The 18,533-nt window shown below is 40.1% G+C and overlaps 1 protein-coding gene across 4 annotated transcripts in view; it reads right to left on the bottom strand.

Moving 5' to 3' along the window:
• Positions 1 to 214: 214 nt before the first annotated feature.
• CFAP20DC (CFAP20 domain containing) overlaps positions 215 to 18,533 on the bottom strand; it is a gene marked incomplete at both ends in the record, with an annotated part of 268,246 nt that continues 249,927 nt past the window's right edge. For all 4 annotated transcript variants that reach the window (XM_079712102.1, XM_079712105.1, XM_079712103.1 and 1 more), the window contains 2 exons: positions 215 to 327; positions 12,734 to 12,828. In XM_079712102.1, the coding sequence (XP_079568228.1) occupies positions 215 to 327; positions 12,734 to 12,828 (208 nt within the window). The remainder of the gene's footprint in view (positions 328 to 12,733; positions 12,829 to 18,533) is intronic.

Here is an 18,533-nt window from a genome sequence, read left to right as displayed (position 1 = left end):
TTTCTGTATTAATTCCTTCACAGTTCCAAAAAATCACACCCATCTACAAAAAGAATGTAGGTAGTCTTAACACTGAACACTATGTACAAACTAACTTCATTTCTCTTAGTTACTGTTGATTCCATGGGCCTGGCCAACACATGCATTGTGATGCCAGTCAGAACTGCTATCCTGCTCCGCCAGGGGTGGCCCTTCTTTGCCCTGGAAGGAGGCATTACACCAACTCGTAGTATTTCCCAGTCTGGGGATCAAAGTAACAGTTCAGACATGGGTCATACAGCAGAGTCAGCACTTCCTCGTCCTCTTCCACACTCAGGTCTTCTCCACCTGTGGGAAGGGGAACCACTGTCATGTTAGCTGTTGGCCTGGCCCGTAATTCTTAAACTGCAACAGAGAAGGGCAAGGAAGCAGGAATCATCTTTCCTGGGAGACTGTCCTTATGCGGGCAGGATGTCAGTGCTGGAATGGAGGAGCGCTGCAGATGTGATAACTCTATACTTGCAGTGTAAGACAGAGAAGAAACGGTGATCACAGGGGCCAGATTCACTATAAAGCACAAGAAAAATGAGCATGGAGAACTGGCAGGGAGGAGAAAGGATTAAGGAAGAGGGCCAAAGGACTAAAGAATTATGAGGATTAGGGATATTTGAACAGGATTCAAAATTTGATTATCACAGCTCTAGACTTCTTCATGGGCCAGAGCTGCACAAATGCCAAACAGCACAAATTAATAAAGAGCTCAATCCCCATTCATACAACCTAAAAAGACTACCAAATAAACATGAATTAAAATAATGTTTAGAAATAAGATACTCAAAGCATAGCACACAAATGGAAAACAATGTCAGATGATCTGTAATTTTATTAGTGGTATCAACATCTGTCAAATTTGCTGGGAAAATGAACATGGCTTGATTTTTTTTCTTGTGGCAGCTATTTAGATGGTTTGGATGAAGAGAACACCTACCGCCTAAGTAATCAGCAAAGTTAGCAAGGTTTGGTTGGTTTTCAACAAATGGCATGGAATGAAAAAAAAAAAAAGCTTTACTAAGATATTTCCTGACCACCTTGTGTGTACCCAGTGTTGTGCTCAGTACTTATGTACTTGATGCCATCACTAGCACTAGCAAGCGAGTGCCTTCTGAGTACTTCTCAAAATCCATGTAATAGGCTTGGAGGCTGGGAGGGCAAGACCTCCTTCAGCTGGAGAGGACCAGAGCAGGCTCAGGGAGGAGGGGATGATTAAGACACTTGTCTCTCTTCCTTAGCACAGGCTACTAAGGACCAAAGAAAACCAAACCTTTCGGCTACAAGCTCACCAGGGTCAGTTCTGGAGGGGCTTGGATGGTGGGCATGGGCAGGGCTGACACAGAACAGAGGCTCAGTAAATACTGAGTACTTTGTGAAAGGGTGAATCAATGATTGTGAAGCAAAGCTGGGATCTTAAGCGTCACTGCCCAGAGGAAGGGAAGGCGGTGGTAGTGGTGGTGGTGGTGGGACCTCACCTTACCCAGCCAAAACCAGATTAAGCTGGTGCATGGACACCATCAGGACAGTGACAAACTGGAGTTAAGGCCAAGGGAGTGGTGACAAAATGGTGGAGTGGGGTTTTGAAACTGTACCACAGCCATTCCTCTGCCCATCCTTCTTCTAACCACCCCAAAACATTTAACGTGATCCTTCCCTGTCCCAGGCACCAAGCCAGGTGTTGGGGATATGAAGATATAAGAGAGAGGCCCTGTTTTCAAGGAGTTTGCAGTGATCTGGGGGAAACAAGAAATCAGCGGACTCTCTGGTGAGCTGCATGCAGTGCCAGCAGTTCTTAAAAAGTGGGGTTTAACAGAAGAATGATTTAATCTGCCTTGCTTAGTAACATCTCAAATAGTAGAACCCCCAATGGTTTAGAAAGCACTTTCTCATGCAGTAGCTCATTTGACTGTTATGATCCTGTGAAAGAGGCAGGAATTATCGTGCCTGTTTTATGGATGAGAGAAACAGGGTCTGCAAAGTTAAACAGCTCATCTGAGGTCACTTGGTGAGTTAGAGGCAGAGTCAGGGATGAACTTGGGTTTCCAGATTCCCAGTTCAGTGTTCTTTTGACCATACCTGCTCGATCTTATTGTTAACACAATACTGGTGTAAAACATTCAGTTGGAAGCTATTACATGATGGGGATTTAAATGTGGAAAGTAAAAAATTGTAAAGGTGTCCTACATTTAAAGACATCAGTTTTGGAAACAAAAGAACTTTGATTTCTCATATTTCCAAAACCACTGACAAAGACGAGACAGTCCTTGTGGAAGGGGCAGAGGCAACTAGCTCAACAGGCCCAAAGGAGCTGAGCTTATTAACTCCAGAAAAGGGAAAGCTTGATGGAAGTGACAACAGCCCTTCTGGCTTCACGTATATAAAGGGTGGCAAGTGAATGGGAAATTAAGATGCTGTGGGGTTCCAAGAGAAAGCAACAGGATCAATGGGTGAAAGTTACAAGGAGCCAGATTTTGGCTCAGCACAAGGAAAAATTTTCTAGACACTGGAGCTGACCAGGAAATGGAACGTGGACTCTAGGGAGGGTGAAGCAGGGACTGGGGCAATCATTTGTGTGAGATTTTGTAGATGAACCCTGTGTAGGACAGGGGGCCATATCCAATGACCCCTATGGTGCCTTTGATGAGTTTTTGTGACTCTTGGCTGCAGTGGCTTCTTGCATCCTTGAAATATGACAGGACTTACAGCTAACGGCCACAATGATAGTGGTAGCTGACCTGAGCACCTTGCACAGTTTCTGATTAAGAACAGGAACTCAGAGAAGGCAGGCTGCCTTTCCTTTATTTTCTATTGTTACCTTAAGAGTGGTCCCTAGGGCCTTGCCTCCACCCTCCTCCTCTAAGTAGGAGAGGGTGGGAATGCTTTTCAAGTGGCTGTTTCATATTGAAGATGATCCCCTGGGTCACTTCTGCACATCAAAGGAGAGTGTGCATGTCCTTTACTTTCAGATATTCAATCCATCAACACTTTCATATTGGGGCTACTTCAGAGAACGGAACAAAATCAGGTGATCAATAAGTAACCATTGTGTGCTTGCTACGGGACTGAGCAGTCTGGTTATGGATGAGACAGCCTAGTTGTACATGTGACATACACACACGAAACAAAAACAGCTACTAAAGATTAATGAGAAGTTAAACTGGGAGTGGCTAAGAGCACCCCTGGGCTCTAGAATCCAACAAACCTGGGGATGGATGGGAGCGCCGCTGCTCACCACCTGCATGCCCTTAGGCTGGTTACAGATTATTTTACCTCACTGAACCTTCGTTTGCTCATTTTAAAAATGGGAATAACCTTATTTCATAGGGCTTTGTGGACTAAGCTGGACACTGGGTAATATGCATAGCACAGAGCACATGGTAGTTGTTCAATAAATAATCACTACTATTACTATTAAGAATAATAACAATATAATAAATCATTAACTATAGGCTACAGCTTTTTTAGTAACTCAAAACAGCACTGATAAAGCTTAAATATAAAGAAAAGACTTCACAGAGACAGGCAGAATGACATTTAGACAATGAAGTCAGATAGATCTGTGTCCAAATCCCATTTCTGCCATTTCACAGCTGTGGGACATTGAGAAAATTCACTACTCAGCCTCAGTTTCCTCATATGTAAAGTAAGGATAGTAATAGTACCTGTTACAGTACCTATGAGAACTAAATAAGATAACACTCAGCACACACACAGTGAGTACTCAGCAAATGTTATAATCATTATGGAAAACGTAAGATATCTGAGTTAGACACAACAGGGATATGTTCATTTATACCTCACTCCCTACCCCAAAACTATATCTGTTTGATTTTTTACTACTAAAAAAAAGGTTTGAATGAAGCACAAAGCCCCCTACTAATTTTATACAGGATATTATAATTAATTCATCTTTAAATAAAAAGTTCCTATATCAAAAATCATGTATTTTTCAAAAAAGTAACACTAATTTTTTCCATCAGGTGTGATATTAAAACCACGTATTACTGAGGTAAATAATTATAAGTCAAATTTTCTCAAAGACCTGCCATCCAATGTCTTGTTTTTACTGAATCAACACATTGGGGGAAATTCTGACCTCTGGCACATAAGAGTTATATGCTATATAATTGTTTAGTGCATTCTGTGCTTGTACTTTCCAATAAGATAAAATTTTAAGCTGGTGTTATTAAATTAGAAAACTCAATACATTTTTACAACTAGTCAGGAGCCTTTCAAAATGAAAATAACCGTTGTAATGGGCCATGGGTCTTTATCATCCAACTGCAAAGGGATCAAGGTGGATCCAATTCATTAGTAGAGGTTTGGCTACATAATGCATGCAAACTGAAGCAATAACTGCTATAGAAATGCATTCGTTCCAATACATATCGCTGGAGAACTGGAACTTCATGCATTATAACCATGGGACTAAGGCAGGTTTTGTGGTTTTTAGTACTAAAGCTTTAAATGGGTGAATTTTAGAACTCTACCAACAATGACATTCATACAAAAATTGGGTGATATTATGTATAACTTTATATTGAAATAAGTGCTTTAAACTTGCACAGATGGTTTTGTTTTCATTATAACTTAATTTTCAAAGCCTCCAACTTACATCATTTTGCCACTGTAATCTCTACGTAATGAAATTATAATATTGTTAAGCAATTACCACTGTGATGTCAAGCAATGGGAAATGTTTTGAAAGGTAATTATTGTGCATGGGTATGGGGTAATTTTCAATTATATTCTTGGATAGTGCAGAGTTCGTTTTTCTCCCAAATGCTAAATTGCTCTATTTAAAGACTGGCTACAGAAACTCTAAAAGGACAAATTAACAAATAAAACCATTCTCTGCTACCAGACTAAGAGCATCGGAACAGGGGTCCAAATTACATTTTTACTCTTCTTCACATAATAAAGCCATTTCTAGTGAAATAAAATTGCCTTTCAGATAATAATCTATTTACAAACTTTCAGCTTCATCCACTTTGAAACTGGTTAACGGCAATAACAGAAGAAAAACCAACGGAGTCAGACCAAACACAGCAATATTACCTGCCCTCCCCTTGGTTAGATCAGTGTGAGCAGATAATTCCTCCAGTTCACCTTTTGAGTCAATTAATATAAATGCTTAATTATCTATATTTAACGCATTTTAACTGTAGATAATAGAAAACCTATATGCACAAGCTCAGTCTTCAAGCTTGAAAATAAATGATGTGGCACCAGTTTATCAGGTTTAAAATCTCTGAATCAAGACACTGTACTTGATTTTCGATTTTCTGACGCTGCCATCTGGAGTTTTTTTTTTTTTTTTTTTTTACAAGTTAATGCATTTTCTCTCTTATAGATCTTGAAAACTGATTGACTGTATCTTTATGTGCATACTAATACACTATTGTTTAAACAATTCAGTGGTGACGGATCACCACTGGGAACAGTCAGCCTTCAGATCAATAAAGATAACATTTTAGATAAGATTCTGCTGAGCACCAGGTGCTTCCAAACTCTTCTACCAACTTATATCACAGTAGGGCAAAATTAACTTGCACTAAAACTGGAGAAAGTGAACTGTTGAGATTTGTTTCTCAGCAAATATGTGCCCTCAAATGGGAGAAAGATAAATGACCAATAATGGAATAAAAAGGATGAAAAGGTACTTTCTTCTATTAGAAAGCTATATTGTTTTTTGGAAGGCAAATGATATGCCAAGATTATAGTTCAGGTTTCATTTGGGAAATAAGTACATCACTCCTTTTGTAAAATCTCGTGGCTATATTTTACTTGGAAAATGCCACTTAAAATGACACATTGAAGAATTTGGATGATTAGTTAGGAATTCTTGCAATTTCATTCTTTCCAGCTAGTCTCTACTTACAAATGTGATTCAAATGTGAGCTTGTATATCAAATCATCACATTGTACACCTTAAATTAACATAATGTTATATGTCAATTATATTGCAGCAAAGCTGGGGAATACCTCACAAGATGTATATGTGCACTTGTAAATATGTGAATTACCACTCTGAATGCTTTTTGTTGCACATGAAGGAAGGTCCCTAGTCAGACTATTGAGCTCTGAAGCCTACAAAGCCTATAAGATCTCCAGGGCCTGATTTCAGGCAAGGTGGCAATGCTGCAGCCAGGGGGAAATGTATCCCAATTCCAGCAATGGAATCTAGGACCACACCCTGGGCCAAGGCCCCTCTGTTGTACATTTGGGGAATAAGTAGGTGGGGGGTGGTTCTGGAATAGGAGAGAGCCTCAGACACCCATCAGTGTGTTTACTTCTCTACTAGAGGGTTCACTTCCAGTATGCCTGAAAAGAAGGCATTTCTTTATATAGTGAGAGGGCTGACTGCCCCCCTCTTAATCACTTCTTCTATGCAGAGAAGACACCCCCCGGACCCTGAAAGCTGCGTAAGAAAATACTTCCTTGCCCCAAGGTTAATCAGAGACCAAAAGGCAACTACTTGCCTCACAGGGGAAGGGGAAGGAATCTGAATTCAAGAATGTCATACAGGTATAACTTGTTTTTTTGCGCTTCGATTTATTGTGCTTTTTACAAATCGAAAGTTTGTGGCAACCCTGCGTTGAGCAAGTCCAACGGCACCATTTTTCCAACAGCTTTTGCTCACTTTGTGTCTCTGTCACATTTTGGTAATTCTCAAAATATTTCAAACTTTTGCAGTATTATTATATTTGTTATGATGATCTTTGATCAGTGATCTTTGATGTTACTACGACAACCTGCTGAAGGCTCAGATGATGCTTTTTTTTTTTTTTTTTTTTTTTGTGGTACGCGGGCCTCTCACTGCTGTGGCCTCTCCCGTTGCAGAGCACAGGCTCCGGACGCGCAGGCCCAGCAGCCATGGCTCACGGGCCCAGCCGCTCCGCGGCATGTGGGATCCTCCTGGACCGGGGCATGAACCTATGTCCCGTGCATTGGCAGATGGACTCTCAACCACTGCGCCACCAGGGAAGCCCTCAGATGATGCATTTTTTAGCAATAAAGTATTTTTAAATTAAGGTATGCATTTTTTAAAGATGTAACGCTATTGGACACTTCATAGACAACAGTGTAGTGTAAATACAACTTTTATATGCCCTGGGAAACCAGACTCATTTTATTGCGGTATTTGTTTTATTGCGGTGGTCTGAAACAGAACGTGCAGTATCACAAAGGTATGCCTGAATATGCTAACAAATCAGTTCACAAGCTGAGAGTTGAGGCGGGGGCTCTATGGGTCTAAGGAGAATTCTAAAGAGAGTACTATTTTATCCAGAAAGGCTCAAGAAAGAAAACTACCTAAATTAAAAACACTGCACTGGACATTTCAGCTGTGTAGTTCTTATTGACCTAAATGGGAATTCTGTGGTTCTATCAGTGTGGGGCTTAAGGGTGCGGACAGACCAGTGCGACAGGCCTCGGTCAGTGTTCTGCTCCACAATCAGTGGGGCTGTGACCCAGGCTGTGACCCTAACCTCACCCGTACAGTGGCGACACAGCACAGTCCTATGCCAGTAAGTGTTAGGAGAAGTCACTGAGAGGTAATGCACAGGAAAACTCGACACAGTGCTGGGCACACAGAATGTGCTTGCTTTATTAATGCTGGCTTCTATTATTACTTTGATCGTCAATATTGCTTTTTTGGGGGAAGTTCTCCTTTGCATTTTGAATAAATCTTCAAGATACAGGGAAGATCCAAAAAGTAGACCAAATCATCCTCCTGTTTCCCATGGGCAGAAGATTCACTCATTCTACCCATCAAATATTTATGCAGCGTTTACAATGTCCTAGGCTCAACGTTAAGCACTGTGGGTACCACGGTTGTTCGATGAAGCACAATGTCTGGTGTGATAACTAATAAAACAGATTTTGGAAGACTGCTTTTAGACTCAGGGTATTAGGTAAATGTCAAATAATTGCACGGTGGGAAACAGGACTGTGAAAGGATTCCTCTGTTGGACCCAGGACAGGCGGCCAGGTTCCCCTCTCTCTGGTTAGCTGTAAGGCGTCATGAGATTTCTATAAATTCTTTAATAGTAATTTGGATATTACACCTATAAAATAAGCATCCACTGCCTATTTATGTCTCGTGGGAGATTAATGTTCATAAAGGAATATCTTCTGTGGCTTTGCTGTACAAAAGATATGAGAATGTTATTTTTATGAGACTCTGGCAACTCCAAAAGCCCTGCTGAGTGTCTTTCTCACTCAAAATCCATGCAACCTGCAAAAAAAGGTTTACAGGCCTGAAGAGAGAGGCATTATTATTCCATTTTGGAGCTGGTAAGCATGAATAATTTAAGGGTCATCGCTGTAAAGGAACAAATGTCAAAAACAAATTGACAACTATTCTTCGAGCAAAGTCTGGTTCATTTTCAAAAGGTCATTTTGGTAGTTTTCTTGAGTAAGTTCTGAAATCTTAACTTCCCATTTTTACATTTCACACGGTCTCCAGAAAAACACATTTTTCGTAAGTGTTAAGGGCACCCGTGCTCATGGTAATTGATATTTGGCAAATGTATCATGGCCCAGCTGAGAGCTGCCCGTTCCTCCATTCAGTTGAATGGCGTGGAGTACAATGCTGTTCCTGCTGGCTGCTTGGCTCTGCTGGGAGCTGGGCTGTTCATTTCAAGATGGAATTCACACACTTGAGACATTCTGGCCTAGTAGAAACTGGGGCTGTGACACAAATTTGTACTGAATAAAGAAGGGACTCTTGTTATAAAGCAGAAACTAATAAAAAAGAAAAAAAAAAAAAAGAAGGGACTCTAGGGCCAGGTATAATGCATGCATTTACTTCTGTATGGGCTGGGGCAAGTTTTCTAGAGTTACGTATTGGTTAGGCCATCTTTCCCTGCTGTGAGAATGCAGTTATGCCTCTAGCTGCATGGATACATCTCGGCCTCTCCATCTCTGATGGAGATGTGGCGGTTCATCGTATCACTTCCCTGATCTAAGTACCAGTGTCCATGTGTAAAATGGGGGTAATAAAAGTACCTACGTCTCAGTAGGCTATTCTGAGAATTAAAGTGCACATGTAGGCCTGGGTCACTGGAAGATGAAATAAACATTAGCTATTATTATGTTTATCCTAGAAGTCTGAAGATGGAAGAGCCTCTTTCCCTGTGAACGAGCCTTCAAAACCACCTTCACATCCCAGTGCAATGGTTCTTCAGAAAGGCACTGATGTGGAGGAAGACTGGATCCAAATCATAACTCTGATTGAGCATTTGATCTTGGGCAAGGTCAAATTGAGGGTGATGAACTACATTAGTGTTTTTAACTGGTTCATTAGGGCCCCACGGCAGGGTTCTGAGATCATAACTCCCACTCCACCCAGAGCAGTTCTGCTTTTAACTCCTTTACTTATTGGGATTCCATATGAGATTTTACTTGACAGAAAAGTTTTCATTGCTTATAAGTAAAGTTTAAGAGCCACCGCATAAGGTGACCTATAACTGTTTTAACTGCTAAAATGTATGGGTCTAAGTTCAATACTTTCATTGTTGAATTTTACAAATATGCCTAATATACCAAAAAATTGGAATTGGGGGAAAAACTGAAAGTCAGATTTCAATGAATTACCCTGTTGTTTTTCTTCCAAGGTTGTTATAAGAAATGACCAGCTGAATATTTCTCTCCCTCTTTTTCCTCCCTTTCTCCCTTCCTGTCTTCCTTCTAATGAGAATCCAGCATATCTAATGTATGCCAGAAATTTCAGGGTACTAGGGATCTAGGAGTGAGCAAACTGACAGTCTCTGCTTTTAAAAACTCTTAGGCTACCTAGGAAAAAAGGCAATAAACAAGTAAACGAATCATGAGTTACGAACTGTGAAAAGGCTGTGACGAAAAGGCACTAGGTGAGGTGAGAGAGCCTGACCTACTCAGATAAGGTAGTCTCGAGAGGCCTTGGAGAAGGTGGGTACAGCGACCACCCAGGCTGGGCAGTCCCGCACTCTAGTCATCTTGCCCTTCATTCAGCCCCTCACTCCCTTGGCCTTGCCCTAGATCTGGTCAACACGGCAACTACACCCCTCAGCCACTCACCCCCCTGGAGGGAGTGTGGCCACCAGTCATTTCTGACAAGCCTGGGGGTGGGGGGATGCAGGTCCAGGCCTGAAACAGGTGACCAGAGGTCTGCTTTTCTTTTTTCTGAAAGGACTTAGCTACTTAGCCCTTGAGATGTTTTAATTTGTTTTCCTGTCGACTGGAACTCTCAACAGAAAAGTAAATTTTCAATTCCTGGTTTATATATAGTATTTTTTTATTAGGTAATTTATTTACTTGGTTCAAAGCCAAAAAAATTAAAAAATAAAAACAGTGGTTGGGCTCTGGGGCCAGGCTGCTTGGGTTTAAATCCCAGCTCTGCCAATGACTAACTTTATGCAAATTATTCAAGAGCTTGCTGCCTCAGTTTCTTCAGCTGTAAAAAATAACAACTGCATATACAAAATTAGTATCTTCCTCATGGTGCTGCTGGGAGGGCTAAATTTCTTTTTTACATTCTCTTTTTTTAAAAAATTGAAGTATAATGATTTACAATGTGTTAGTTTCTGGTGTACCGCAAAGTGATTCAGTTATGTGTATGTGTACATATATATTCTTTTTCGTATTCCTTTCCGTTATAGTTTATTATGAGATAGTGAATACAATTCCCTATGCTATACAGTACGACCTTGTTGTTTATCTATTTTATATATAGTAGTGTGTATCTGCTAATTCCAAACTCCTAATTTATCCCTCCCCCCAACCTTCCCCTTAAGTAGCCATAAATTTGTTTTCTATGTCTGTGAGTCTGTTTCTGTTTTGTATAAAAGTTCATTTCTATCATATTTTAGATTCCACATATAAGTGATATCATGATACTTGTCTTTCTCTGTCTGACTTACTTGTGAGGACTAAATGTAACCACTGAGCACAGTGTCTGGCATATATTAGGTGCTGAGTTAATGGCATTGTGCAACAGAAACCCAGGAAGAGTCCCAGACTACCCACAACTGTGCCTTCCTTCTCCTTCTGATGGTATACACTGGATGCTTGAGGCTATTATCTTTCTTTGACAAACACTTTGTAAGAACAGATGGAAACACTAGCTCAGTATATTGGTAAGTGTATGCTACGTTGTCTAAAACTAAGCCAATGACATGTAAAGATTAAGCAAATAGGAAACGCTACTTTTTGATGGTTTTCATTAACTACAAACTATCCAAGTTTATCAGAAGAGGGAAAGGGATACCAGATGGAAATCTAGGGTGACAGGGAGAAGGCGTGCCAGATCTGGTTAACACTGGCCAGAACATTTCTACAATTCTTGGAATTTAATTTGTTAATTTGTCCTCCATACAAGTTCTGTTTACCTTCAACATAATTGAGCCCCTGCTGTCAAAACATCACTTTGCAATGGCAACTTGAAGACATACTTTCAGCCACTCATCACCACTATAGATCTTGGGTGCCTTTGCTTCAAGACCACACTCTCCTGTGGCTTATTTAGGATACTTAAAATATTACTTGTTCCCTCACAGCAAGGACTCCTCCTGACAGGCAAGATTCTGTTTTTCTGTTATGAGTAATTATAAAAGTACACCCTTAAAAAGAGTCTCAATTTGAGGGGCATCATCTATTTCAGATAGTAAATCACAGCGACATCTCCATCCCTTGGGCAACCAAAATGCACAACTCAGATATATGAGCTCTCACTCTGAACTCTCCATACCTGAAGAAAAATGGGATGCTCCACTTTCTCCCTGGGGCAATTAGGGAAAAAAAAAACCCGGGCACCTTTGTTGGAGTAATTTATACTGGTTTCAGTTCCTTTTTTTTTTTAAACCATAGATATAGAGCTTCCATCTTTATAATCCAACTCGGAAAGCTATCTCAGGGAGTCCCACTCTGAGGTTGTCTGTCACTCCAGCTATGCATTTTAGAGTTTCCCCCACCCTTCCCATCTCAACCCCTCTGTGTCTGATGAAGATTCTTTTATGTCCCTCCTCTACACACTCCTGACAGTTACGTTCCCTGCTCACAGCCAGAAACTAAATGGTCATCTTTGTGGCTCTCGTCAACAAAGAGAACCCCAGGCAAATTTTCATCCCTGCTTCCTTCTAATTTTTCTATTACTAATACTACCCATCATAGCTCTGTGCCAGCCTTTGCTTTAATGAAACGGCTGTACCTCTGTATTAACGAAAACATGGATCTCCGTGATGCTGGAGTATTGGGTCTGCTTTATAATAATACTAACAACTGGTATTTGGTAGGCGCTATCCCAAGTATTTCATATACAGTATACCTCACTGAATCTTCATGAAAAACTTGCAGGTGGGCACCATCTATTATTAGTCTTATTTTACAAAACTGAAATTCATAAAAGTCACACAGCAGGAATTGCTAGAGTTGGAATTCAGATGAAGGTCAATTTGACACCAAAGCCATGCTCTTACGCCTTAAACTATATTTTGCCCATGGATTAACCTTCAGGAGAACAAGGACAATTTCTCTTTTAAATTCCTTTTAGTTGCAAAGAACCTATAATCCTATAAAATGAGGCACAGATTACCTCATTTGGGGTGTGTGAGCCTAAGTGATCAGCATTTAAAAAAAACAGTGGCATCTCAAAGTGACTGATTTTCTCTATATATAGTTAATTATTTTTATTTTTTATGCTTGGTGTTTTTCATATTCCCACCTTGAGCACTCAAGCTTCCGGAAGAATCCTGATGCTGCTCTGCTGGCTGTTGACTGGGAGGAACAATCGGTGGGCTCAGCATATTTAACCAGTCCCTAAAAAGAAAAGAAGAAAATAAATGAACCACATGTTTGTAATTCCATATATAGATTTTACCTTTCTCCTGGATTTTTAACTCCCTGGGGCTTCCACAAAAAACCATTTTTCCCTTCTTATTTCAGAAAATAAGATGTCCAGAAATTAATATTCAGTTTTATAAATCTGTAAATACATAGTCAATTACTTAACTAACTAGCTGTTCAATAAATACACCAACTGAATGATGATGACTGTTCCTCTCAAAAGTTTATTACTGATGGGCTTCCCTGGTGGCGCAGTGGTTGAGAGTCCGCCTGCCGATGCAGGGGACGCGGGTTCGTGCCCCGATCCGGGAGGATCCCACATGCTGCGGAGCGTCTGGGTCCGTGAGCCATGGCCGCTGAGCCTGCGTGTCCGGAGCCTGTGCTCCGCAACGGGAGAGGCCACAACAGTGAGGGGCCCGCGTAAAAGCAAAAAAAAAAAAAAAAAGTTTATTACTGTTGATCGTCAACTATAGCATAGCTCCTATCACCTAAGAAAATTATTTCAACAACTAAGAAGAAATGCAGCAGAGACAAAGCTCCTTAGGACCTTTGGATAAGAAAGCCTGACAAAGTTACATGTCATGGATGACAAGAGTCCATTTGGTGATTCAAAAGAGAAGTTAGTCTTGGAGCTGTCATGGACCAGCCATGATGGTGGGAGCTGGTATGCATTCACTTGGGGCTTTAGGGCAGGGGAGGACAAAAGAAGGGAGAGTGAGGGCCTTTGGGCCCTTGAGTGGCTCAATACTTCAGTTCTCCCTGTATGAATGGGGGCAAAGCCACTTCAGAAAGCACCTCCTACATTCTCCGTCCCTCTGCCTCCAACTTCCAACCTCATTCCCAGTCTCTTTACTTTCCTTCTTTCCATTCTTTTCCTGTCTCTCTGCTCCCTCTAGCAGATACCTGGGTGGGTGTGATATAAGTCAGTGACATCCTGAAGGCATGAGTCACTGTGTGTTCTACTTCAACCCTTTCTCATCTGTAAACTTGTTATTGAGCTTCTTCACGGGAACAGAGCAGGAAGGGGAATGTGAAGGATTTTCCAAAGTGAATTATATTCCTTGCATTGATATCAGCAGCCTGTGTCATTGACCTTATTCTTCTCAACAGAACATGTCCTCATGACCAAAAAATTTCTTTCTAAATTTCTGCATTTCCTGCTGTCTTTATCTACAATGGGAGACAGTCCCGACCAGTAACTAAGAGCACTGGCTCTCCAGGCCAATCCTGGCACCATGTTTCCAAAATGTGAGAACTTAGCCAAGTCACTTATAACATCACTAAGCCTTATGTATAAAAAGGAGATAATAATCATTACTCCAGAGTTTTGTCATTAAGATGAAATGAAAAAAATGGATGAAAAACGTTTGGTATAGATCCGGGTACAGAGCTGCTGTCAAAAAATTTCAGCTATGACCACTATCATCTTCATTATCAGTGAAGATCATAGTATGGCTGTACCCACAATGATAAACCAAGGTAGGAATTGGATTCTGCTGGAATTAAACCAGCCAAGGATTGTAGAATGATTTCAAGTCTATACAATACAAGTTTTCTTTGCAAGCCATTTACTCTTCTTGTATAAAAAGGATCTTAATGTAAAAATTATCCAATTCCTATTTGTATTATTTTAAGATACTTTCACTCACTGCTCACCTTAGCTATCACCAGATTATGGCTTGTGAAATAAGCAAGGTGAGCTTGCTGTGTAACTGAATTTCATAATAACACATTAAGGACATCAGAAATGATTTGTTACAGACTTCCAAGCTAATGGGGCATTTTCTGATAAGCACCTTTCACTTAGTCCATTTAATTATAGCAGACCAAAAAATTCCTACATTATAGAAAATTACAAGGTCACATACAAATTACTAGCCCAGTGGCTTCATTACTCGGCAAGAGACATGGAGAGCAAAGATGAACAGGAGAAAAATAATGTTATCATATGATGACACCCCAGCGACAAATTAGAAACTCCACACGATGGCAGTAGTAGCTTCTATCGTGGTCCATGGACATGCAGGAAAAAGCAGATGTTATAAAAGGCAGGACATTACTTCTTAGGCCAATGATTTGGTTAATGTTTTTCTTGTCAGCAGTAGCTATGGGAAGTACAGAGTTTTTCTTTTTGTGATTTTTGTTTGTTTTAAAGTAATTTCAGATTTATAGAAAAGTTTCAAGAGTACAAAGAACTCCTATATATCCTTCACCTAGATTCTCCAATTTAAACACTTTATCACATCTGCTATCTATCTATCTACCTATCTTTCTATCATCTATCTATCATCATCTCTCTATCAAGGGTTGGTAAACTATGGCCATGGGCCAAGTCTGGCCCACTGCCTGTTTTTGTAAGGCCTGCAAACCAAAAATAGTTTTTATATATTTTAATGGTTGAAAACAATTAAAATAGCAATGTTTCATGACACATGAAAGTTATATATAATTCACATTTCAGTGTCCACAAATAAAGTTTTATTGGAATACAGCCACATTCACCTTTTTACGTATTGTCTATGACAGCTTTTGTGCTATGATGACAGAGTTAAATATTTGTGATCTGGCCTTTTACAGAAATGTTTGTCGGCCCCTGGTCTATAACCATGAGGTCATATTGCTTCCTTTAATACTAATATAATACCACAGAGTCATTTTCATCTTTCCTTTTTCCTTTCTGACCCTGAGGAACCTGGCTCCCATTAGCCTCAGTATATTTACTTACTTTCTGAAGTACAGAACACGCCAAAAGTAGTTTCAAACAAAACTAAGCAAACAAAACAAAACAACCAATAAAACACCCCAAACCTACTCTCTAGGATTCTCTGGTTTATGGTTCTTTTTTTCATTAGTTAAAATACCATGTTCAAAATTTACTTAGGCTAGTTCATTTTCCTACCTCTTCAGTGAGCTTATATTCTTAAGTTGAAATATAGTTAGCGTAATTTGCTTCTGTTTGCATTAAGTTTTTCTCCCCATTCTTGATTTTTATTACTTTTGTTGTTTTGAGAAGGTAAAATATTAACAGTTCAAAAGTCAAACTTTTACAGAAAAGCATATTCAGTAAGAGTTAGATTTCCTTCATCCCTTCCAGTCTGTTTCCACCCCCTCATCATTTCAACACCATCCCCACCCACTCCTCCAGAGGTAATCAATTTCATTAGTTCTTGTGTCTCTTGTTTCTTTTTGCAAAAATTCAGCAGATACACGTCTATTTTTTCATTCCTCTTCTTTCTAGTGTAAAAGGTAGTATGCTATAATTACTCTTTTGCACTTTTGTTTTTTCAACTTAAAATATATCCAGGAAATCACTCATACCAGTTCATAGAGAGCTTCCTTATTCTTTTTTTTCACAGCTGCATAGTACTCCACAGTGTGGCATACATTTATTTCACCACTGTCCTATGTTTGGGCAAGTTTTAAATATTTTGTGATTATTGCAATTAATGCTACAATGAATAACTTCGGGCATATCTATTTTTGTATATGTGGAGATATACCTTCAAGATAAATTCTTGGAAGTGGGATTCCTGGAATAAAAGGTAAATGCACACTTGGTTTTGTTAGATATTGACAAATTGTTTTCACAAGGGTTGTACCCATCAGCATTCCCACCAGCAATGTCTGAGAGTGCTGGTTTGTCTACAGACATGTCACAATATTATGCTGTCAAGTTTTTAATGCTTTCCAATCCGAGAGATAGTAACTAATAAAGTAGTTTTGATTTCCATTTTTTTGCATTTGTTCTCATTATGAACATTATGAGTAGAGTTGACTCTTCATATGTTTAAGGCTATTTAATATATATGTGTATATATGTGTATGCATGTGTGTATTTTATATCTATATATATTTTTTCTGTCTGTTTATGTCTTTTTTTTTTTTTTTTTTGCGGTATGCGGGCCTCTGACTGTTGTGGCTTCTCCCGCTGCAGAGCACAGGCTCCAGACGCGCAGGCTCAGCGGCCATGGCTCACGGGCCCAGCCGCTCCGCGGCATGTGGGATCCTCCCGGACCAGGGCACGAACCCGTGTCCCCTGCATCGGCAGGCGGACTCTCAACCACTGCGCCACCAGGGAAGCCCTGGTCATGTCTTTTGCTCTTCTTCCATCAGGTCTGTTTTTTTGGTCTCTTTCTCTCATTTTGTCATCTGTGTTTGCTTATGATATTTTTTGCCATGCAACAGGTTTTTAATTTTTCTGTAGTCATAAGCATGAATCTTTTCTTTTATTGCCTCTGTATTTATTTATATTTTTAAATAAATTTATTTACCTATTTACTTTCGGGTCTTCGTTGCTGTGTGCAGGTTTTTCTCCAGTTGCGGCGAGCGGTGGCTACTCTTCATTGTGTTGTGCAGGCTTCTCATTGTGGTGGCTTTTCCTGTTGCTGAGCATAGGCTCTAGGTGTGCGGGCTTCAGCAGTTGTGGCACGTAGGCTCAGCAGTTGTGGCTCGCGGGCTCTAGAGCACAGGCTCAGTAGTTGTGGCACGTGGGCTTAGCTGCTCTGTGACACATGGGATCTTCCCAGACCAGGGATTGAACCTGTGTCCCCTGCATTGGCAGGTGGATTCTTAACCACTGCGCCACCAGGGAAGTCCTTGCCTTTGTATTTCAAATCAGAGTTAGGAAGTTCCTCCCTACAACCAGGTTCTATAGAAATTCACCCTTTTTTTCTTCCAGTTACTTGCATGGTTTCATTTTTCACATTTAGATTTCTGATCCATTTGGAGTTTATTCTGGTATATGTTGTGAGTTTATTGTGGTGTAAGGTGCATCTAATTTTATCTTGTAAAAATGACTACAGATTCCATATATGTGTGTTAGCATACGGTATTTGTTTTTCTCTTTCTGACTTACTTCACTCTGTATGATAGACTCTAGGTCCATCCACTTCATTACAAAAAACTCAATTTCGTTCTTTTTTATGGCTGAGTAATATTCCATTGTCTAAAAAAACCAGTACTGATGAACCTAATGGCAGGGCAAGAATAAAGATGCAGATGTAGAGAACGGACTTGAGGACACGGGGCAGGGAAGGGGAAGCTGGGACGAAGTGAGAGAGTAGCACTGACATATATACATTACCAAATGTAAAATGGATGGCTAGTGGGAAGCTGCTGCATAGCACAGGGAGATCAGCTCGGTGCTTTGTGATGACCTAGAGGGGTGGGATAGGGAGGGTGGGAGAGAGGCTCAAGAGGGAGGGGATATGGGGATATATGTATACATATAGCTGATTCACTTTGTTGTACAGCAGAAACTAATAAACATTGTAAAGCAATTATACTCCAATAAAGATATTAAAAAAATGACTGCAGAATTCTCTTGACAAGTGATGTTAAGATTTAGAATATTTTATTCAATTAAGAAACTTTAATCAAAACAACTCATTTGTTTGGCTTTTTATTAATAAGCATTAACAAAGTATATTTTGAAATAAAGAGTTTCCATGTTAACTATAAAATATGGAAAATATTTGGCTAAACAAAGTCAACCAGTAGGTTTTCTTGCAGGACCTTTGAGAACCTTTAACAGACTGTGAATCTCCTGAGAGGAGGGTAGAATATGTAGACTGACCACCTTTTTGCATCTGAAACTGTTCCATCTTTTGGGATCATGAGTCCATAGACCACACCACACCTTGAGACACTTCAGGTTATACCATTTTCCCACTCTGGTG

The sequence above is a fragment of the Hyperoodon ampullatus genome (assembly GCF_949752795.1).
Source record: "Hyperoodon ampullatus genome assembly, chromosome: 10".
Taxonomy (NCBI): Eukaryota; Metazoa; Chordata; class Mammalia; order Artiodactyla; family Ziphiidae; genus Hyperoodon; species Hyperoodon ampullatus.
The sequence above is the reverse complement of the archived record's forward strand: the minus strand, read 5'-3'. Positions and strand labels throughout refer to the sequence as shown.